This window comes from Myodes glareolus, chromosome 2 (genome assembly GCF_982192425.1).
Source record: "Myodes glareolus chromosome 2, mMyoGla1.1, whole genome shotgun sequence".
Taxonomy (NCBI): Eukaryota; Metazoa; Chordata; class Mammalia; order Rodentia; family Cricetidae; genus Myodes; species Myodes glareolus.
The window spans coordinates 125,183,100-125,206,558 of NC_142027.1; the positions used below are offsets into that span (position 1 = coordinate 125,183,100).

At 43.1% G+C, this 23,459-nt stretch overlaps 1 protein-coding gene across 1 annotated transcript in view; it reads right to left on the bottom strand.

Moving 5' to 3' along the window:
- Positions 1-850: 850 nt before the first annotated feature.
- Positions 851-23,459, bottom strand: part of Anapc7 (anaphase promoting complex subunit 7) — a 28,325-nt gene continuing 5,716 nt past the window's right edge. Inside the window, exons 2-11 of the mRNA XM_048447365.3 lie at positions 23,244-23,430; positions 22,547-22,666; positions 15,310-15,421; positions 14,597-14,750; positions 13,002-13,144; positions 10,024-10,141; positions 6,018-6,214; positions 5,244-5,468; positions 4,044-4,194; positions 851-1,494 (exon numbers count right to left, since the gene is read on the bottom strand). Of these exons, the coding sequence (XP_048303322.1) occupies positions 1,305-1,494; positions 4,044-4,194; positions 5,244-5,468; positions 6,018-6,214; positions 10,024-10,141; positions 13,002-13,144; positions 14,597-14,750; positions 15,310-15,421; positions 22,547-22,666; positions 23,244-23,430 (1,597 nt within the window). The 3' untranslated portion in view covers positions 851-1,304. The remainder of the gene's footprint in view (positions 1,495-4,043; positions 4,195-5,243; positions 5,469-6,017; positions 6,215-10,023; positions 10,142-13,001; positions 13,145-14,596; positions 14,751-15,309; positions 15,422-22,546; positions 22,667-23,243; positions 23,431-23,459) is intronic.

The following is a 23,459-nucleotide window of genomic DNA, read 5'->3' on the forward strand; positions in this document are numbered from 1 at the left end:
AGCATGGGAGACATGTAAGACGGGGAAGAATTCCAGGACACCGAAGGGAGCTGGAGAACTATCTGACCTGTGCGAATCCAGTCTGACATGAAGACAGGAGGGGGGACCAGGTTCAAGTTATGCTCAAAGGGTTTTGTCTTCTCTTTCAGCACTGACTGGTCAGTGGTGCTGTAAGGGAGGCCATGTCAGCAAAAGCACCACTCACATGCTACCTATGAAATGGCTCAGGGCAGGTAGTGAGCACAGGCTGAGGCTCACACTGAGACATTTTCATGAGACTTGGTCCATTTTACTTACCATGTATCTTGAGACATGTATCTTGTTGTGTAGGCCAGCAGGTGTAGAACTGTCATGCCTCTGCCTCCAGTATATGTCACCACCAGGCTGCTCTGGCTCACTTTCCAGTACTCTGATGGGTGCTCTGAATTTGACTACTTGAATCTTTTGCTAGGTTTTGTGAGACAGGGTTTTTCTGTGTAACAGCCCTAGTTGTCCTAGAACTAGCTCTTGTAGACCAGGCTGGCCTGGAATCACAGAGATCCGCCTGCCTCTGCCTCCCGAGTGCTGGGATTAAAGGCATGCACCACCACCGCCGGCACAATGAATCTTTCATGTGCTCATTTCTAGCACCTTGGTCTGCATCTTGAAAGGCATCCACCTGCAGAACCCAGGAGGGAGGATGAGGCAACTGAGTGGCACTGACCTCAGGCCTCTGAGAGTCAAGTGACCCTGTGTGAAGGGTTCAGGGTTCTGCCTCCAAACACTCGGGAGAAGGGGGTGTATTTACGGCAAACTGTTGTAGGGTCTCAGGGCTGACTAGGAGACGGAAGGAGAGTCTGTGAAAGGTGTCCACTGTGACAGCACTCAACAGTTTTATTAGGTGGACCAGCCCAGTGTGTGGCTGAGAAGCATCATGCTGCTTCTCAGACCTGCCCAAGCTGAGGCTGAGCGCCGCTCTGCAATCAGTGAAGAACACAGTTACTGCACTGCCAGAGTGCCATTACTACCAGGGGGTGGGGCGAGCCCAGGATCAGAACACCTCTGACCATGCATGTGCGTGTCCTGTGAACCCATTCATGGAGAGAAAAAAGTGTCCTCCACTGGTACATCAGAACCACTCAGAGCCTGGTGAGTCCACAGCTTGGGTCGCTCTCAGTCCTCAGCAAAGCAGGGCAGAGTGAAGTCCTCCTGACAGACTGAAGTCCTGACTACAAGGCGAGGAAATGGGCAAGGACTCCTGTCACAGGCACACTCCTCCCACAGCATCCGCCTGTCCAAGAATCACCAGAAGCTGCCGCTGGGCCTCACTGCATGCCGAACCACTGCTCCTGGTCAGCCCACTGGGCTGCCTCACTGTCGCTGCCTTCCAGGTCCCCTTCTTCCCCACTCCCTTCCATGTCATCCACATCTTCCTCCTGGGTAGCATCCGTAGGACTCTCCTCCTTCTCCATCTTCTGCATGCCCTCTAGAGACTTCTGGTCATTGGGGTCCAAACTAAGGAAGAACAAAACACAGAAGAGGCCTGAGTCTCTGCCTTGCTCCACTGGACTGCTCTGTCACCAAGCTGGCCCAGCAGTGAAACGCTAGGGTCAAGATGATGCAAATGACTGTGTCTCCCAAGGCTGGACCCAGGGAGTCCATCAGAAGTGAAAAGAGGCACTGTCTTAAGTTTTAGAAATTTTAACTTGAGGGGGCTAGAGGGGTGGCTCAGCGGTGAAGAACACTTGTTGTTCATTCAGAGGACCTGGGTTCAGTTCCCAGCACCCACATGGTGACTCATGACCACTTGTGACTCCAGTACCCAGGTATCTGACACCCTTTTCTGGCCTCTGTGGGAACCAGGCACACATGGTATACAGACATATATGCAGGCAAAGCAACCATACATAAAATAAAAATAAATTAATAAACAATAAAATATAATGACTAAAATTGCAATTAAAAATTCTTAATTAGTCAGTGGTGGTGCACACCTTTAATCCCAGCTCTCGGGACCAGAGGCAGGCAGATCCCTGTTAGTTTGAGGCAAGCCTGGTCTACAGAGTGAGTTCTAGGGCAGGCTCCAAAGCTACACAGAGAAAGTCTGTCTCAAAAAAAAAAAAAAATCAAAAACAACAACAAACAGAAAAACCAAAGAAAGAAAAAAAATTTAAGTTTTTCCTCCATAAAGTTTTCTTTAAAAAAAAAAAGATTTATGTATTATGTATACAACGTTTTGTCTGTGTATGCCTGCAGGCCAGAAGAGGGTGTCAGACCTCATAGATGGTTGTGAGCCACCGTGTGGTTGCTGGGAATTGAATTCAGGACCTCTGGAAAAGCAGGCAGTGCTTAACCACTGAGCCACCTCTCCATCCCCCTCCATAAAGTTCTTAAACCATTTCACAACTACCAAGCTCTAGCACTGTGCTAGCAGGAGCAGCCAGACACAGGGAAGCATGCCAGTAATCCTAGCACTTGGGTGAGGAAGAAGAATCAGGGTACCGTGGTCAGCCTTAGGTACATAATGAGTTCGTGCAACCTGCCTCTTCTGTGTGCCACTTATGTCCATTTTATCACAAAGACTGCATGCTACACCGTGGAACTGATTCTAAATTCTGAGAATAGGAACCAGGACCAAGGCATTTTCATTAGTAGCAAACCCACAAAGACGGGAGCCCCAGAATCCTCATTTATTTGGCTCCTTAAGCAAGCACTCTCCCTCTGAAGCAAGTCCCCAGCCACAAGCAGCCTTTCTCCAGTGATGACTGCCTATGGCAGTTAGTGGGTTGGCAAATACCTCTAACCTTGGTGCTTGACTTTATTCCAGGCCATGCTGGAATCCTGTTCCTGCTCACAGACACAGGGTAGTTTGTTTTATCTCCTCCTTACCCAAACCTTACACGAAACTCTTGCCTACCCAGAGGCTCATACACTTCGGCCCACCCTACAGACTGCAGCAAAGAGTTCTGTGTACTGGGGGGCTGGAGAGATGGCTCAGTGGTTAAGAGCATTGCCTGCTCTTCCAAAGGTCCTGAGTTCAATTCCTGGCAACCACATGGTGGCTCACAACCATCTGTAATGAGATCTGGTGCCCTCCTCTGGCCTACAGGCATACACACAGAAAGAATATTGTATACATAATAAATAAAATAAATATTTAAAAAAAAAGTTCTGTGTACTGTGAGTGTCACTGAGTGCTCAGAAGTGCTGCCTCAGCTACCTCTGGGACAAGTGAACAGATGAATGTGAGGCTTGATGAGGACAGCTCCTTGCTATACCTAATACATACTCTCAAGCCTCAAAAAAAAAAAACCCACTTCTGCACTAATCAGCAAAAATGCCTGCATTTATTATTTACTTCATACCAGGTACAGTGCTAAGCACTTTTTATTGAATACTCTGAATTCTCATTCAGCCATTTATTTATTTTCAAAAATAAAGTTTATTATTATTAATTAGAGAGTGTGTGTGTGTGTGTATGCATGCAGACGTTTGTCTGTGTATCATGTATAAGTCATGGCATGCATGCAAAAGTCAGAGGACAACCGTGGTTCTCTCCTGCCACCTTTATGTGGGTTCCGAGAACCGAACTCAGGTCTCCAGGGTTGTGTGGCAAGCACCATTACTGGCTGAACCATCTTGATAGCCCTTAACTCAGTCACCTAATAACCAATGAAGTAAATATAACAAGGAAAATGGTTAGTATTTTGACCAAGATGACAGGTAAAAGCTGTATTTAAACTTCAGAATTTAAGTTTTTAGTTATTATAGAAGGTAGAAATACAGGAAAACACTTAACAATACTTGGATTTAAAAAAGATATACTAGGTAAAATCCTATAAAGTCATGGCATGGAGCATCTGTACAAACCAGTCTAATGTTAGGATGGGGCTGGAGAAGAGGGAAGCATCTCTAACTCTGTTACTAATGCTTTCGGAAACTTTGTCAGAAGTCAAGGATTCACAAACTCTTCTCATTACTATTCTCAGCCTGCCTTCAACTGTGGGCAAAGCAGGTGTCTGCCTCCTCTCCCTTCCTCCCTCCCCATGGGGCTGAGCACCTACCTCAGTGCTATACTGTACTGGTCCATTGCTTCCTGGTATTCGTTCACAGCTACTAGGAAGTCCCCCAGGATCCGATGGAGGACACAGTCGCTCTGGTTGGCCAGGGCATTCCTCAACAGAGCAATTCCATCTTCATATTTCTGTTCCCTGCCTACAGAGAAAGACAATCTTCACTGTTCAGCTAGTGTACAGTCACACCCACCACAATATGACAACTTCCCCAGAGACATCCTTAAAGGGCACTGCAATGTGCCTTTTCACTCATGTGCGTGTGGTCTTTATTTCATTGGGAAAATGGTATAATGAGTACTGAGTCTTTAAAAAAAAAACATTTTATTATGTCAATTTATGTGAAAGGAAGTGAGCATACCACAGCACATGAGTGAAGGTCAGAGGACAATTGTGGAAGTTGATTCTGTCCTATCAAATGGGTCCTGAGGCCTGAACTGAAGTTGTCAGCCTTGGTGGCATCTTTACCTGAGCCACTGAACCTGTGTTCTGAATCTTTAGATATACTTAACTTAAAAAAAAAAAAGCACGCTAGTGCACGCCAGCATTAGGGAGGCAGAGGCAGGAGGATCTCTGTAAGTACGAGGCCAGCCAGGAGCCAGGTCTACAGAGCAAGTTCCAGGACAGTCAGAGCTAATACACAGAAAAACACTGTCTTGAAAACTAAACAAAACAGTCAAATTCAACTTTACTTCCCAAACCAGCAAAAACATAGGAGTTTATTACGAGTCAGAACAAATGGTGTCCCTACTTATGTGATGTCCTGTGCTGCCTTTAGAATGCAGATGGCAGCAAGAAGGCCAGCACCAGATGAGACCACTGGCCCTGCACTAGAACCTCGAGTCAAAACAGCTTCCTCCCAGCATCATGTAAACATATGGTTATGCTAGGAGCAAGAACAAAGCCCAGAGGACCCAGACAGCTCAGAACAGCTCAAACTGACTAAAACCAGCTGCATTCAGACTAAAGCAGTTCAAAACTAAACCAGAGATGAGCCGAGCAGCTACCAAGTGATTTTAGCTGGTTCACACCAATCTAAGTAGGCCTCAGGCACGTCTGGTTGTGATATATGTAAAGCATTTCAGGCAGGCTCAGAGCTGCTCTGTCATCCTAAGCTTCAGGGACTGCAGCATCCACTGGAGATGTGGGTCCCAACAACCAACGAAGAACACAGAAGGGTGGTGCACTCACTGAGCAGCTCTGCCTTTTTCACAACAGCCTTGACATAGTCCGGCCTCTGTGCCAGTGCTTTATCTAATAAAGTCTTGGCTTTCTCTTGCGTCACTGGATCTTCCAGACACACGGTGGCTAACAGGGTAAGAGTCTGCGCATTTGCACCTAGAGTTTTGTAAACATTATTGGCCATCACCATTGCTTCTCGAATGCTGTTTGAAGCTAAATAACATTCTATGAGACCTGAAAAACAAAGCAGAGATGCTGTACCACCAGCCGGCCCCATCACATCACTCCCTGTGCTCTGCCGCACCCGCCCTGCTGTGCCTTCCCCCATTCTAATGACCCAATGGAATTGCAAATGACCCAGCACAGCCTCTGACTATATAAGCACATTTTTCTTCTTTCCAACTTCAAATTTTTCTCTTCAAATTTGAACTCATCTTCCCGTTACGAGACAGACTACTGAGCTTATTTTTAAATTCTTATAAAAATGTTTTAGAGGAACAGAATCTTGTAAGAGCTATTTTAGTTTCGGTGACTCAATCACCAAATGTTGCTAAACCTGGCATAGCTCTGCTGAGCTACAGCAACAATCCTTTCTCAAAAAATATTAATAATAATATTTTTAAAAATTAACCAACCAATCAATGCTAGAGAGACTCTGTCTGGTTTTTAAAGCTGCTTGTCCTCAGCCACCATGACGCTAACGTACAACAGAGCTCTGAGCTAACAAAACCTTCCATGTAGTGCAGCTGTCACGTCAGACACACTGGCAGTCTCCTATCTTACCTTCATAACAGTCTAAGCGACAAGGTGCGAGTCTTATGGCCTCCCGAAAATGTATGATAGCTTCCTGGACTCTGCCCATATTCCTGAGTGCTGCTCCTTTGAGGAGCAGAGCTTGGACACTGTTGCTGTTCAGCTGAATGGCCTTGGCACCCAGGTACAGGGCCCGAGAGTAGCGTTTGCTATAGAAGCTATGGCATCTAGGGAAAAGAACAAGTTATTTGAAAAAAGCCTCAATGCCAATCTGGGAGTGCAAATTCCTTTAACCTTAGCACTTAAGAAACAGACAGACTGTCTTTAAAAACAAAGCAAAAATCAAAAAAGTTGTCCAAACGGCTCAGAGGACTAAGGTGCTTACAGCGGAGCCTGATGACCTGAATTCAGCTCCCAAGACCTACACGGGAAGCAGAGAACCGCTCTTGCTAACTGTCTTGTGATTCCACACACATGTGGCAGGTGTTGACACATTCACACACAATAAATAAAATATAATAAAAATCTTTTGAGGAAGCTTCATCCACAATCAGAGAAAGTCAATTACAAATTATGCTTACAGCTACAATCCAAATATCAGTAAAGAAGCTAAACAAAACAAATATAAGCCAACTAAGTATGACTCCGAGGGGCATCTCACACAGGCACGGTCAGCATGTGGAGGGTGGAGTAAAGAGACTCAGAAGTTGAAGTGCAGTGAATAAGTGACCAGTGTGCTCGGCCACAAACGGGAGAACTATGTCACATCCCCTTTCAGAGAGGCCATGGTAGAAGAGGGCAGAAAGAGTCTGGGAGGACTGGTGCAGTACCATCAGAACATTACAGAATGCATGCGTTCCTGAATCCACGGAGCTGCAGTGCCTGCAAAATCAACATTCCAGCTTGGAAGGGGACAGGGTCTATGACATCCCACCCATAAATGAGGACCTATGGATAGTTGGTGGCTCTGGGGAAAGGAGAGTCCATTTTCCTTTAAGTCTGGCTCCTGTGGGTCAACTAGACTCCACTGTATTGCCCTATACTCAAAAGAAAATGGAAAGCACAAAATGGTGTCAAAGGTTTATTAAATAAAAAAGAGAATAGTAGGTTGGGAAAGGGGTAGGGAGGATGGATCTGCTGGAATTAAGAGGAGTCTGGAGTGAATATGATTAAAATACTGACGTGGGATTCCCCTCTGTATGCTGTGAAGACCATAATAAAGGAACTGATCTGGGCCTATAGCAGTGCTATAGGGGAACAGAATTAGGCAGAGAAAACTAAACTGAATGCTGGGAGAAAGGAGGTGGAATCAGGGAGAAAACGCACTGAAACTTTGCTGGTAGGCCACAACCTCGTGGTAATGGACAGATTAATGGAGATGGGTTAAATTAAGATGTAAGAGTTGGCAAATAAGAAGCCAGTGACTTAAATAATATAGTTTCTGTGTGATTATTTTGGGGCTGAGCAGCCAGGAACAAACTAGCGACCTCTGTACAACTAATTACAATGTACAAAGTTCTCTAGGAATTAAAAAAAAGGATCAGAAGTCTAAAGCCAGCCTCAGCTACATGGTAGCCCCAGTCTTAGGGTACATGAGACTCTCTCAAAAAAACAAAGGATAGCCTAGCATTGTGACACAGAAGGAGGATCTCTTTTGAGGTCCAGGCCAGCCTGGTCTACATACTAAGTTATGGACAGCGAGGATTACATAGAGAGACTTAGTTTCAAAACAACAGCAGCTCTTTGGTCTCCATAGCAGAAACAAGATGAGGAAAGATGCTGAACATCATCCTTTGGAAAGTTTTGCAATAACATGCACAGGTTGTGTAGCTAACAACGTAGTAACAACATGTTGTGTAGTAACAGTACTGCCGTAGCTCTAAGGCCTACCACCTTCAGAAGTCTACCTATGGCAAATATAGCTTCCTACCAACACTAAGAGAAAGCATAACTAGAGTGTCAAGGCTAAGAAAAGAAACACTACTGGGATTGGGCCAATGAGGTTACCTAAAAATTATCTATCACAGATTAGGACATGGATTCTGTGCCAGGCAGTGGTGGTGGTGCACACCTTTAATCCCAGCACTTAGGAGACAGAACAGACAGATCTCTGTGAGTTCAAGACCATCCTGGGCTACAGAGCAAGTTCCAGGGCAGCCAGAGCTACAAAATAAAACCCTGTCTCGGCATAAAACAAAACAAAAAGGCATGGCTTCTGTGAAGGAACAACACCTAGCCCCAAGAGGGCGGCTCTTGTAGCATTCAGTTCATCTTGAAGATTAATAGTCAGAAAATAAAATGTCCTGGTTTAAAAACAAAAACAAAAAGGTCAAAAAAGACAAAAAAATGATCCAGAAAAATTAAAAATAAAAATAAAAAAGAGGACTAAAGAGAAGGCTCAGCAGTTTGGTTCCCAGTATCCACACGAGCAGTTCACAACTGTCTATAACTTCAGCTCCAGGAGATTCAACATCCTTTTATGACCTCCACAGGCACCTGCTCATACATGGTACATACTCACACATTCAGAAAAGTTTAAAAAAAAAAAATACCACCTTGAAAAAAAAAATCTGGCAGTGGTGGTGCACACCTTTAATCCCAGCACTTGGGAGACAGAGGCAAGTGGATCTCTGTGAGTTCAAAACCAGCCTGGTCTACAGAATGAGTTCCAGGACAGCCAGGGCTACACAGAGAAACCTTATCTTGAAAATCAATCAATCAATCAATCAATCAATCAATCAATCAATCAATCGAGGGACTGGAGACTTGGCTCAGTATTCAGAGCACTTGTTGCTCCTGCAGAGAACCAGGGTTTAATGTCCAGCACCATCTGTAACACCAGCTCCAGAGAAATTGACCACAGCAAGCACCAGCCACTCATGTGGCACACAGACATACATGTAGGCAAAAACATGCAGACACATGAAATTTAAAACAAAAAAAAATGACTAGAAGGATATCTAGATATTGTCCTTATAAAAGCCATGTGATGGGGCTGGAGAAATGGCTCAGCCATTAAGAGCACTGACTGCTCTTCCAGAGGATCCGGGTTCAATTCCCAGCACCCACATGGCAGCTCACAACTGTCTGAAAATCCAGTTCCAGGGGATCTGACAACTTCACACCAATGTACATAAAGATAAATAAAAAAAAATAATAAAGTGTGTTTAGTGTCAAAAAAAAAAAAAAGCCATGTGGTGTAGGAGGTCCTTCTGTTTATGTGTTGCTTTCATTGGTTAAATAAAGAAACTGCCTTGGCTTTTTGAAAGGGTAGAACTTAGGCAAAGTAGACAGAGAACTTAGGCAGAGTAGACAGAGCTAAATGCTAGGGAGAAGGGCAGACAGAGAGCCACCATGGAGCTGCCAGAGACAGAGAAGCTGAATCTTTCCGGGTAGGCCATTTCCACGTGGTAATACACAGATTATTAAAAATGGGTTAAATCAAGATGTGAGAGTTAGCCAGAAAGAGGCCAGGCAGAAATTTAATTAATACAATTTTTGTGTGGTTGTTTCGGGTGTAAGATAGCAGGGTGGCTGGGACGACAAGCAGCCCACTCCTCCTGTTACAGCCATGTTGTCATTACGGTTTTATTTCTGTCAGTGTGAGGCCAGTACTGATTGCTCTTACCCTGAGTGAGGCATACTAAACACAACACATCATCTCTGTTCATAATCCTTGAAATAGGGATCATTATCCCGGTCTCCAAATAAGAAAACATACTCAGAAGAATCAATAAATGCCTGCCCAAAGTCACAGGCACATCCTGATTTGATTCAGTTCTCATGACTGTAATTTCAATTTTTTATTTAAAGACACAGTCTTAACTATGGGGTCCTGACTGACCAGAACTTGCTATGAAGACCAGGTTAGCCCGAAACTCACAGAGATCCACCTGCCTCTGCCTCCTGAGTGATGAGAATAAAAACCTGCACCACTATGCCTGGTTCAACTCATAGTCTCTTAAAGAGAAAAAAGTATCTTTTTAAAAAATCGACTGAAAATTGGAGAGAAAAGAGAATGAATAAGCCAGCATACCCAGAGACCACCCAGGGCTCCGCGTGCTGATCTGAAATGTTGAAAAGGCGGCAGCCAAGGTTCTCCACATCCTCCAGTCGCCCTTCTCGTGCCAGGAGGTAGCCATAAACATCCATTCCTGAAAGAAACAGCATAGTAATAAGAGGTTCTTCTACCAAAGAGGTTAGGTCCTCAGAAAAGGCAAAGGAGGCAGGAGAAATGGCTCAGCAGTCAAGAATACTTCTTGCAGAGGCTCGGGTTCAGTTCCTAGCACCAATATAGAGGCTCAAACCACATGTAACTTTAGTTTCAGGGAATCTGACCTCTGAGGGAAACAGGGATGTACATAGTACACATGCATACATGAAGGGAAAACACACACAGAAATTTTTAAAAGTCAGAGAAGGGCCTGTGAAATGGGTAAAGGAAACTGCCACTGAGCCCGATGAATCAAAGCTCAATCTCCATGACCCACAATCTCTACGCACATGGTAGAGAGCCACCTCCCAAAAGTTGCCCTCAAACTTTCTATGTGCGCACATACCATACACACACACATATACACAAATGATTTAACTTTAAAAATTAAATAAGCCGGGGTAAGAGTGGCATATGCCTTTAGTTCCAGCACCCAGGAGGCAGAGGCAAGTGGATCTCTGTGAGTTCAAGGCAGTCTGGTATACAGAGGGAATTCTATGATACCCAGGGCTGTTATACAGAGAAACCCTGTCTCAAGAAAAAAAAAATCCTCTGGAGATGCAGCTCAGTTGGGAAAGAAGTTGTGAGCATGCAAGGGTTCAATCTCTAGCACCACATAAATATAATGGTGGCACAGGTCAATAATCCCAGCATTTGGGAAGCAGGAAAAGCAGAAGTTCAAGGTCAACCATAGTTATAAGAAACCTCCTCTCAAAGTGACTGGATGAATGAACAGCAAACTAGCCAAAACAAAAAAGGCCTCTCTTCTGGCCTCTGAGGGCTCCTGCACACACATGCTCAACATAAACTTGCAGGCAAACACCACACACATGAAAGAAAGAAAGACAGAGACAGGCAGGCACAGGAGCAACAGATACTACATCACAACTTGAAAGCCATTCATGTCAAGAACTGTCTGTCCCTAAATCTGTAGTGTGGTGAACAACTGCCCAGAAAAAGACCCCAAAAAGGCATCTCATAATTGCTGTTACTCAAGAGCCCTCAGCCAGCACCACATGCTTACTATGCTGAAAAACACCCAGTATCAACAAACAAACAAATAAAAATGGCCTCTGGCCTCTGCCCCAAAAAGCAGTAGTTTTGTTCTGGAATGTAATTCACTAGGGAACCCACCCCTCTCATTCTTCACCCTGCCACGTCCTTTTCACTCCTCCCTCACGGTTTATAAAGGCCATACTGACTCTCACGAACCTCTTCCTACTGTTCTCCTTCCTTATCATCCCTTCAAATTCCCACTCCTCACAGCAAGATCAAAGCCACACTTCTGCTAGCCTGGGTTTTGAGTGTAAGTATCTAACTCCAAGCTATCAATGCCACCAGTCTTGTATTTCTTTCTCTCTCTTTACTTTTTTGTTTTTAATGCTTTTTTGTTTTGTTTTGTTCTGTGATTTTTGTTTTTTCCAGACAGAAGTATCTCCGTGTAGCTCTGGCTGTCCTGGAACTCACTCTGTAGACCATCTCTGACCTCAAATTCAGAGATCCACCTGCCTCTGCCTCCCAGGTGCTGGGATTAAAGGTGTGTGCCACTACTGCTGGCTTCTATTCAAGTAGCCCAGAATGGACAATGAACTTGAATTGCTGATCCTTCTTTTTCTACTTCTCAAGTGCTGGGATTACTAATGTGCTGTAGGTAGATTGAAGAGGAATAAACACCAGACAGGAGAAGATCTTGCACGAACACACATTCTAGACCGTTCCCACATCTCGATACTTGGGAAGGCCCCTTCAAACCCTGTCATCTTTTTTGTTTGGTTGAGTCAGGGTCTCACTGTATAGCTAGCCTTGATCTCACAATCCTGCCTCAGCGTCCTGAGTGTTAGAACTATCATTCAGTCATTCTTTACTTATCTAAGCCTGCTTGCTGTCCCGAGGCACAGTCTTCTGTTGGCCTCTGTTGAGTCTTTATGATCTCACTTCCCTGAGCATTCGATTTTTCAAACTGCTGGTCCCTTACCTGCCTCTCAGGCCACTGTGCCTTGTTCCTTTACCTGGAACTGCTTCTAGATCAACAGCTACTCTGCTTGCTATGATGACACTTTAACCACTCTGTCCCTTTCCTAATATCCGTTCCCTACTTCTCCATAATTATACTAAGGACAGAGTAAAACCAAAGTCCCTAAAAGGACATTAGGGTTCTGCAGATGCCATCAGTCAGCCACATCATAAATTTATAATTCACGGGGACGGGTGCCATGATACCCCTCAAGAGAAAAAGCTAAGCAATGGTCTGTAAGTAGAAAACAACCACTCAGAATAGAATTAGCTAAGTGTTAGAGACATATGCCAGGACAAGGCAAAGGACTGCTCCGGTAAGCGAGCCTCACAGAAGCTGTCTTGAAAACGACAGTAGCAGAGCTGGGCACCATGGCAGCACAAGCCTCCTCGGAAGGTAGAAGCAGGAGAATCAAGAATTCAAAGTCAGGTTCAAAGCTAGCCTGGCTACATGAGACCCTCTCTTCAAACAATAAAAAAAAAGGGGGCTGGAGAGATGGCTCAGCAATAAAGAGCATGTACTGCTCTTCACATGACCTGAGTGGATTCTAACACCCCTGTCACATGGGTCATAACTCCAACTCCTGGGGAATCCAATACCTCTGGCCTCCAAGGGCACTGTACTCACGTGTACATGCCCACACACAGACACAGTTACACACAATTAAAAATAAGCCTAAAAGCAACAACAATAACAAAAACCAAGAAACACGAAGTGCCAACGGCACATTCTTTCTGCCTTTTCTCTTAGCTGCCTTTTACAGACACTCTATGGCCCCAGAATTCACCTTTTATCAGATAAGGATCCAACATCTGCGCCTGTTCAAACTTGAGGACGGAGTTCTTACTGTCTCCTGCTCTGAAGTACAGGTCTGCCAAGCTCCCAAGCAGGTCCACGTTGTCTCGCAGTAAGGATTTTTTCTCCAGTGAACTTAAAAGATATTAAATACTAACCCTTAGAATCTGTCATAAAGCTTTAATCACTGCATTTGGGGGGCGGGCATATAGATGACATACTTTTCTGTATGTACAACATTGTCATAAAAAGGGTTTTCGGGGTTGTTTTTTTGAGGTAGGGTTTACTACTTTATCCAAGTTGGCCTTGAACTCATGATCCTCCACCTCCCAAGTTCTTGTATTTATACACAGGCACAATAACTCCTAGCTATAATAATAATTAAGCAAGCAAGATGGCTCAACAGGTAAGGGCAGCACTTGCCACTAAGCCTGATGATCTGCATTTGATCCCTGAGACCTACACAGTAGAAGGAGAGAACGGGCTCCTCCAAATTGTGCTCATGAACAATAAATAAATACAAATGTAATTTTAAAAACTTTTAAAATGACCTAGGTACAATGGTCATTTTTTTGCCTAAGGTTCTTTCAAAGATACATAGGGGGCTGGAGTGATGCTTCTGCAGAGGACCCATGTTCAATCCCAGCCCTAGCACAGCAGCTTACAACTATCTGTAAGTTCACTCCCAGGGAATCCAATGGCCTTTGTGCACTTAGCATACACATGGGATACAAACAGACATGCAGACAGAACAACCATATACATAAAATTAAATAAATAAAATGGTTCAAAGTTATACAATGAAATGGTGTGTGTGTGTGTGTGTGTGTGTGTGTGTGTGTGTGTATCAAATATAAACCCTTAAATCTACAAAGAACTTTCTGGTTATGATTTTCCTCAATTTTTTTTTCTTTTGGAGACTGGGTTTCACTATGGAGCATTGGCAAGCCTACCTATGCCTCTTGAGTGTTGAGATTAAAGGCGTACTACCACACCTTGCAAGGCTATAGTTTAAAAAAATACATAATTTTTATATGTCATTCACAAGTGACAACTACTCATGACTGAAAAAAATATATAGCTTTTTGTCCTAGGACTATGAATAGAAAGAAACGCCAATTACAAAGAGGTACCCTATGGAAGGTGTTACAATAAATACATATACCAAAGAAAAAGGCGTGAACATATGATATCCACAGCAGTTTGCTCGCTGAGGGTGGCCATCTTCACATGAACAGAGCAGAACTCAGTCCAGCTTTTCATTTCTACAGGTTCCAACAGTTTATTACATTTGCAACCATTTAGTGCATTAGAAAATACTGCCTAAAGACTGTAATTCCAAGCAGTAAGCATCTACTTTTTCTGCTTTACCAGAAATACATCAGATTTCCAGACAAGCAAAGGGTCTTAAAATCCTTGGATTAAGCCAGGCTTGGTGGCTCCTGCCTATAGTACCAGCAACAGGGACACTGAGGTTGGGAGACTGAGACCAATTCAAGAAAAACTCAGACCATGTAGTAAGATTTTACATATCTCAGACCGTGCCTCCCACCAAAACAATCTCAGAGTTTATGTCCTGGCTCTCACCAGATGGTGTTGATTGCTCTCGAGTTGTCCCCAGTGTGCACAAAAGCATATGCTTTAATCCACACAGACAGCCAGTCCAGGTTGGGCACAGTCTGGATCACATTCATCGTCATTGATGCCACCTCTGCACCTTTTACAGAAAGGGATAACAAACCTAATCCCCCCCAAAAGCAAGAGAAAGGTGAGGCATAGCATCTTCCTCCCACAGTGCAGCAAACAGCAGGCTGCATAGCTGCCTTCCCTAGTCTAAGCAATGAAGCAATGCATACAACACTAAGAGGTCAGAGCCTCAAGCATGGTAAGCACATGCTGCCACTGTGTTATTACCCTAACCCCAAAAAACAGGCGTTACTCTTTATTTCAAAATGACAGTATTTAGAAAGTTTTAGGCCTACTCTAGGGGCTGGAAAAAATGGCTCAATGGTTAGGAGCACTTGCTGTTCTTGCAAATGATCTGGGTTTGATTTCCAGAACCCACGTGACTTAAAACTATCCACAACTCCATTTCTTGGAGTTTCAATGTCCTCTTCTATCCTCTATGGGCACCAGGCATACACATGGTTCACAAATATACATATAGGCAAAAACTTCATTCATACAAAATAAAATTAAAGTCTAAAAAATGCCCTACTCTATCTAATGCATACTTATAATTGAGAACTATCATCTTTGACTGCAAATACCCCAGGCAACAGGAAGAAAACTTTCTATACCTAGAATGGCGTCAAGAGCCAAGGGGCACTGCCGCAGGACCTCCTTATAGCTGGTGACTGATGGGCGTTCCTGACCAGCCTTCTTGTACAGGTTTGCCAACATCATGTTTATCTACACACAAAAAACAAAGGACAGTAAAGCAAGTGTATCTGTAAAGGAAGTACTTTACCATGAGCAAGTTCTGATTTTTATTCCCAATTACCATTCTGCTTTCTATTAGAAAAATCTACCCACAGTCCTGTGCAAATAAAGATTGATTCCGTTCCTCAAAACAAAGAACAATTATCCTTATTTTTCCTAGTTCTGAAATCCTTCCAAATAACCTCTTTATATCTAACCAAAGATGTTGCCTCTGGAATTAACACAGACTCAAGAAATGCACCAGAATTTTAGTTCCTTTGACTTTTGCTGTTAAGATAATGGCTCCAGAAGTACTCACGCTGATATATTTTAAAGATTTGTTGTTGTTGTTCGTTTTTGTTTTGAGACAGAGTCTCACTGTGTAGCCCTGGTTGGCCTGGATCACATAAAAGATCTACCTGCCTCTTTTAAATGCATGCACCTCCCATCCGTGTTTCTGTGTGTAGGAGTACAGGTGCCCACAGAGGCTGAAGGAGATAGATTACCGTGAGCTAGAGTTACAAGGTGGCTCTAAACCACCTGACATGAGTGCTGAGAACTGAACTCAAGAGCTGTACACACTCCTAACTGCTGAAGCCACCTTTCCAGCCTAAACTCGTATTTTAAATTTAGTACTAAAGCATAAGAAAGTGAAAGAGCCAGGCATGGTGGTACATATCTTTAATCCGAGTACTTGGGAGGCAGAGTAGGCAGATCTCTGTGAGTTCCAAGATAGCCAGGGTTGTTACACAGAAAAACCCTGTCTTCCAAGCCAGCTACCACCCACCCCAACATCCACAGCCATCTATGAACTTGAAGCACGTAAAGGGGACGAACCAACAGGATGTCCAAGGGAAGCCCCAGAGAGAGCCCATTCTCGGGGGTGTAGCAGAAGTCAGAGGCCTCAAACCAGCCCAATGACCCACAGAAGTGGACATTTACAAGTAAAGACGAATGGACTAAAGGGAAAACTGTGACTCAGCAACACACTACTGCTTCCACGAAGAGATTCTTTTTTTTTTTTAAAATATTTATTTATTTATTATGTATACAATATTCTGTCTGTGTGTATGTCTGCAGGCCAGAAGAGGGCGCCAGACCTCATTACAGATGGTTGTGAACCACCATGTGGTTGCTGGGAATTGAACTCAGGACCTTTGGAAGAGCAGGCAATGCTCTTAACCACTGAGCCATCTCTCCAGCCCCCCCACGAAGAGATTCTTTTGCTGTTGTTTTTTTTTTGTTGTTGTTGTTGTTGTTTGATTTTTCTTTTAATTTTTGTTTTATTTTGGGGGGAGGTTGCATGGGCAAAAGGGGGAAGCAAGGGGACAGGGAGATCAGTGGAAACTGGATGCATGTTGTGAAATCCACAGATAATCAATAAAAGTTGAGAAAAACACTTTATTCAAAAAAGAAAAAAAGTGAAGAAATAATTTTTTTCCCCTTTCAAGACAGGGTTTCTCCATGTAGCCTGTCCTGGAACTTGCTTTGTAGACCAGGCTGGCCTCAAACTCACAGATATACGCTGGCTACTACTTGCCAAGTGCTGGGATTAAAGGTGTGCTGTGCGCCACCACCACTGATTAACACCTTCCCAATTTCTAAAAAGACTATTTTTATTTACGTGCACAAATGTGACTGTGTCTGTGGGGCCTTTGGAGGTCAGCAGAGGTGGAGCATCTCCCTGGAGCTGGAGTTGCAGGTGGTTATGAGCTACTGACGTGGGTGCTGGGAAACTAACTCTGGCCCCAGGAAGAACAGCAAACACTTATAATTGATGAGCCATCCTGAGCCATTTGTTTTTGGTTTTATGGGACAAGATCGGGCTTCAATCTCATTGTGTACCTAAGGAGGATCTTGAATTCCTGATCCTTATGTCCTACCTCCTGAGTACAAGATGGCAGACAGGCACCACAACTGGCTGTTAGTTTTTTTTTTAAGTTTCTTATTTAGTAGTTCAGCCTGGCTATTCCACAAATTTACGGCAATCCTCCAGCCTTAGTTTCCTAAATGCTGTAATTACAGGCATGAGCCACAACACTGAGCTTACAACATTTGACATAGATGTTTAAGAAAGATCAGATAACCACCCCCACCCCCAAAAAAATAAATGACATAGACCAAGGAAAACAGACAAACAAACTTGGCTTATGGCAGACCAGTGGCTAGAATATGGTCTAATACTTAAACTAGAACTGGTGTGGGAGAATTATCTGTATTCTGTCAATCATGTATTTTAATAAAACGCTGATTGGCCAGGCAGGAAGTATAGGTGGGTCAACCAGACAGGAAGTAGAGGCAGGGTGATGAGAACAGGAATATTCTGGGAAGCAGGAAGCTCCCTCTGCCATTCCTGCCCAGACCACCGAAGAGGCAACATGTAAGCTGACAGCTGAGAAAGGTACCAAGCCATATGGCTAACATAGATGAGAATAATGGGTTAATATAAGCTATAAGAGTTAACAAGAAACCTGAGCTAATGGGTCAATCAGTTTATAATCTTATGGAGTCTTGTGTGTGATTTTCCTTGGGACTTGCCGGCTGTGGGGTACCGGGCAGGACAGAAACCCCAGCAAGCCAGCCCTCATGTTACATAGAACTGTTTACTTACCATATTGAGACAAAAAAAAAAAAAAACCTCAAAGTGATCTCCAAAGGTTACATGACTTAAAGACTAACCACATTATTTAAATCCAGTGAGATAAGACATCTACATTTCAGAAAAATTTAAATATGGTACCTAATAAAGCTACTTCAAAAGAAATCCTTCGTTAAAAACCCTATAATCCTATACTTATAATCCCCAGCACTAGGGAGGCAGATGCAGATGATCACTACAAGTTCAAGGCTAACTTGGGATACATACTGAAAACCTCTCAAAAAAAAAAAAAGACCCAAACATGAGAGCTGGAGAGACTGCTCAGTGGTTAAGCGCACTTGTTGCTCTTACAGAAGACCCAGGGTTGTTTCCCAGTGCTCACATGGTGCTTCACATCCATCTGTAACGCCATTTCCAGGTTGTTCATTTATTAGGTTGAATGGGTTTTTTTGGTTTTTCGAGACAGGGTTTCTCTCTATAGACCTGGCTGTCCTGGAACTCACTCTGTACATCAGGCTGGCCTCCAGCTCAGAGATTTGCCTGCCTCTGCCTCCTAAGTATTGGAATTAAAGGCGTGTGCCAACACCACCTGGCAGTTTCCAGGGGGTCTGATACCCTCTACTGACCTCCACAGGTACCAAGCACACATATGCTGCACATACATATATGCATGCAAATACATACACAAAAAAATAATGAAGCCGGATGGTGGTGGCACACACCTTTAATCTCAGCACTCGGGAGGCAGAGGTAGGTGGATCTCTGTGAGTTCGAGGCCAGCCTGGTCTACAAAACAAGTTCTAAGATAGGCTCCAAAGCTACACAGAGAAACCCTGTCCTGAAAAACCAAAAAGAAAAAAATGAATAAACTTATTACAAAAAAACCTAACCAGGGCATCAAGAAGGCTCAGTAGGTGAAAGCACTTGCTGCACATGCCTGGCAACCTGAGTCCAATCCCTGTGGAAGTGGAGAACGGACTCCTGAAAGTTGCTCTCTGACCTCCAATGCAGTGCTGTCATAGTGAAGTAAAAGTAAATAAATAAATAAATCATGAAACCCCAAACAAAACACTCTCACTCCTACCGCTACGTTTTTAAGAAAAACTAAAAGTACCAAAGAATGTACAAATTACAAAGATGAAGGTTGGGGAGATGGCTCAGTGGGCACAGTGCAGGCAACCACAAGAATCTTGAATTCAAATCCCCAGGACTCTTGTACCAGTTGGGTACTGCAGCTTGCAACTGCAACCCTAGGACTGACAACTCACTGACCAGCCATTCTAGCCAAAAACATGGATCACTAAGATCAGTGAGAGACCCTGTCTCAATAAATAAATAAATAAAGGTGGAAAGACTAAAAGAGACATTCCAATATAAGTGTACACCACATACTAACTAACATACAAGTGTACAGGACACACTTTAACAGTGTACAGCATATTCACTAAGGTACAAGTAAACCTCATACAATAATATACAAGTATATACAAACAGACACAGAAATTAAAAGACAGATAATCTTTATGGTACAAAGAGGAAACGACCATGCCCGAATTTTTAAGCTCTAAACAAGATGGTATTTGGTAGGGGAAAGCAGCAGCCATGAGAACACAAAAGTAAAAGAATCTTTAATATTCTCAGTTATCTGCAAGTTGACATACCAGATATTATGTATTCACTCAACACAGTGGCTCTGAAAAGAACATCTGAATTCACACTGATGCCTACACTGAAATAATGAAATGCTACAAATTAAACTATTTTATTTGGCTTTAGGTAGTGCATTTTAGAGGTCATTTTGAAAATGCAAAGAGAAGGGGCTGGAAAGATGGCTTGGATGTTAAGAGCACTGGCTGCTGGCTGCTCTTTCAGAGGTCCTGAGTTTAATTCCCAGCAACTACATGGTGGCTCACAACCATCTATAATGAGATCTGGTTCATACATGTAGACAGAACAGTGTAAACACAATAAATTTTTTTTAAAAAAAAAATTGCAAAGAGAAAGCTAGAGAGACAGCTCAGCAGTTAAGAACACTGCTGCTGATCTAGAGGACCTATGTTCAATTCCTAGCACCTACATGACATCTTGCAACCATCAGAACTCCACTTGCAAGTAATCCAACGGCCTATTTTGACCTCACTGGGCACCAAGTAAGCATGTGATGCATATACATACAGGCAAAACATTCACACACATAAAATAATTAAATCTTTAAAAATTACAAAAAAAAAAAAAAAAAAAAGGCAGTGATGGCTTAAGGCTTTAATCCCAGCAGAGGTGAGCGGATCTCTATGAGTTCAAGGCCAGCCTGGTCCACAGAGCAAGTTCCAAGACATCCAGGGCTACACAAAGAAATCCTGCCTCAAACAAACAAACAAACAAACAACCCGACATACACACAAGAAAAGGATAGACACCTAAAACACTGTTTACAGCACTTTATTTATTTTTGTAGAATAGTATTTTAAAAAGTAATTTTATAACTAGGGGTATTGCTCAGAGGTAACATGTTTGTTTGGCAAACACAGAGCTGTAAGCCCAATTCCCAGTACAGAAAAAAGAATCAAAGAAAGAAAAAGATTATTTGTACATTTATGAACAAATATATGAAAGATTAATAAGCTTTCAAAAAAATTCACAAAGAAAATGCAAAAATGCTATTACCTATAAAAAAATAAAATATTTACATATTGCTAAATTGTCCTCCCTGCCAGGGCATACATAGTTCAGATGTCTAACCAGTTCCAGATAAAAGCACACTCTTTAATATACTGCCAAATTAAACACAAATATATATATTTGCCAGTATGTACCAAGGGATAATTTTTGTGTATGTGCTCATGTGTAGATGAATGCAAGTGTGCATAGGTACATACATACATGTGTGTGGAGCCCAGAATCAATGTTGTATGTCGACTGAGATGCCATTTCCCATTGACACTGGAACGCGAGAATCTACTACACTGGTTGGCCAGCCTGTTGTCACCCCAGCTCTGGGGCTATAGACATGTGTGGCTATAGAGGGTTTTTTACATTGGTGTTGAGCATCCAAATGCTGGTCCTCATGTTTACATAGCAGGCATTCAACCCACTGAGCCACCTCCTCAGTTCAAAGAGTAGCTTGTACTTTTGATTTTACAAAGGGAAAGATTAATACAATATTCCTGTTATCAAATGACCATACCATTAAATATAAAAAAGGAAGAAGCTTTTTAAAAGTGTTTTTGCACCTGCAGTACTGTTCAGATTCCTTCATTCCTGAGATGAAGAAATGTCAAAGAGGGACAGGAGAGAGCACTCAGTGTTAAGAACATGTATCTATTACTCTTCCAGAGGACCTGAATTCAGTTCCTAGCACCCACTATCAGGTAGCTTACAACTGCCTGTAACTCCAGACCCAGAGGGATCTCACACCCCTAGCCTCTGCAGGTACATACACACACACACACACACACACACACACACACACACACACACACACAGTTAAAAATAATAAAAACAGGGGCTGGAGAGGTGGCTCAGTGGTTAAGAGCATTGCTGCTCTTCCAGAGGTTCCAGAGGACTTAAATTTGGTTCTCAACACCCACATCAGATGGCTCACAACTAACGTTAATTCTAGCTCCAGGAGATTCAATGCCTCTGTGAGCACCTGTGCTAATATGCACATAACCACACATAGACACACAAATAAATCTTCTAAAAAAGAGAAAGGGGAAAAAAAAAGGAAGGACAGAAGGAAGGAAGGAAGGAAGGAAGGAAGGAAGGAAGGAAGGAAGGAAGGAAGGAAGGAAGGAAGGAAGGAAAAAAGGAAGGAAGGCAGGCAGGCAGGCAGCCAGGCAGGCTGGCAAAGGAATAGCTGAGTCTGGTGGTGCAAGCCTGAGATCCCAACTACAAGACTGGATGGTGTAGAAACAGTCAAAGTCCAGCCCAGTCCTGGTTATACAGTTTAAGGACAGCCTGAGTAACAGTCAGACTTTGTTTCCAGATTAAAATTTTAGATAAAAAGAAAAGGGTCATGGCTGCAGCTTAGTGATGGGTGCTTGCCGAGCATGCCTGAAACCCTGGGTTGGCTCTCCAGTAACCTCAAAACCAAGCCAAACATTTTTTATGTTATTTGTCTGTTTTGCGATAGCCTTGAACACCTGGTTTTCCTCCTCCTACATCTCAAGTGCTAGGATTATAGGTGAATGCCACTATACCTAACTAAATTCTCAGGGCTCCTTAACAAAGTCAACCTTCCATCTGTCTGAACCCCAACTCCAATACTAGGGAGAAAGTGTAAGAATGAGAGTGACTGCTGGGCTGTGGTGGAGCATGCCTTTAATTCTAGCACTTGGGAGGTAGGTGGATCTCTGTGAGTTAGTGGCCAGTCTGGCCAGAGCTGTTTCAAAGAGAAACCCTGTCTGGGAAAAAAAAATGAGAGAGCCATGAATGATCAGACAGACTTCCTGAAACATGGAGAACATACAGGATGAGGCAGGGTGAACAGAACTGGGGAAGAGGAAACTTCAGCTTACTTTAGGAGTTCTCTGTCTTGAAGGAATCCCGTCAAGTATAGCGATGGCATCTTTGTCTAGTTTCAGCATTGTATAACACTCAGCCATTTTGTATTTCACTTCAATTTCAGAAGGAAGACACTTCAAGATAACAAAAAACATCTCTTCAAAATATGATCTCAACAGTGTGACAGTTCTTCAAAATATTAAACAGAGTAGGTCATCTTATAACCTAGCAATCTGTTCTTAGATATAAAACCAAGAAATAAAACAAACTCACTCAAAAACCTGGGCACAAACCTTTACAGCCGTATTACTTATGGCAGACATGAATAAGCAACCCAATATTCATCAATGAATAGATAAACAAAATGCAGCACGCATGTACCACGGAATATTACATGAAAACAAAATGAATGGTTTCAACCCCTACTTCAACCGTCTCTCAAAAAAATAAAAAATAAAAAAAATAAAAAGCAATTTATGTGTGTGTGTGTGTGTGTGTGTGCGCGCGCGCGCGCGTGACAAAGACTGGGTAATGGTGGTGCACACACCTTTAATCTCAGCTTTCAGAAGGGAGACGCAGGAGGATCTCTGTGAGTTTGAGACCAATATGGTCTACAGAGTGAGTTCCTATACATTCAAGGCTACCTACACATAGAAATCCTGTCTTAAAAACCCCAAATAAATAAACAAATAAATCAAATCTTTTAATCACCTGGCTCTGTGGAGTAGACGCGGAATTTCCTGTTGAAGGCCTCACTTTTGAAGTTTTACTCAAGGCTTTCTTCTGCTGTAAAGCCATGGTATACTTACTCACAGCATTACGGTACTCCTTATCGTGAAAAAGAGAATCTGCATGATACACCAGAAGCTGGTACTTTTGAGACGGGGAAAACAGCTCACTAGAAAACAAAAGAAGCAAATCCTACAC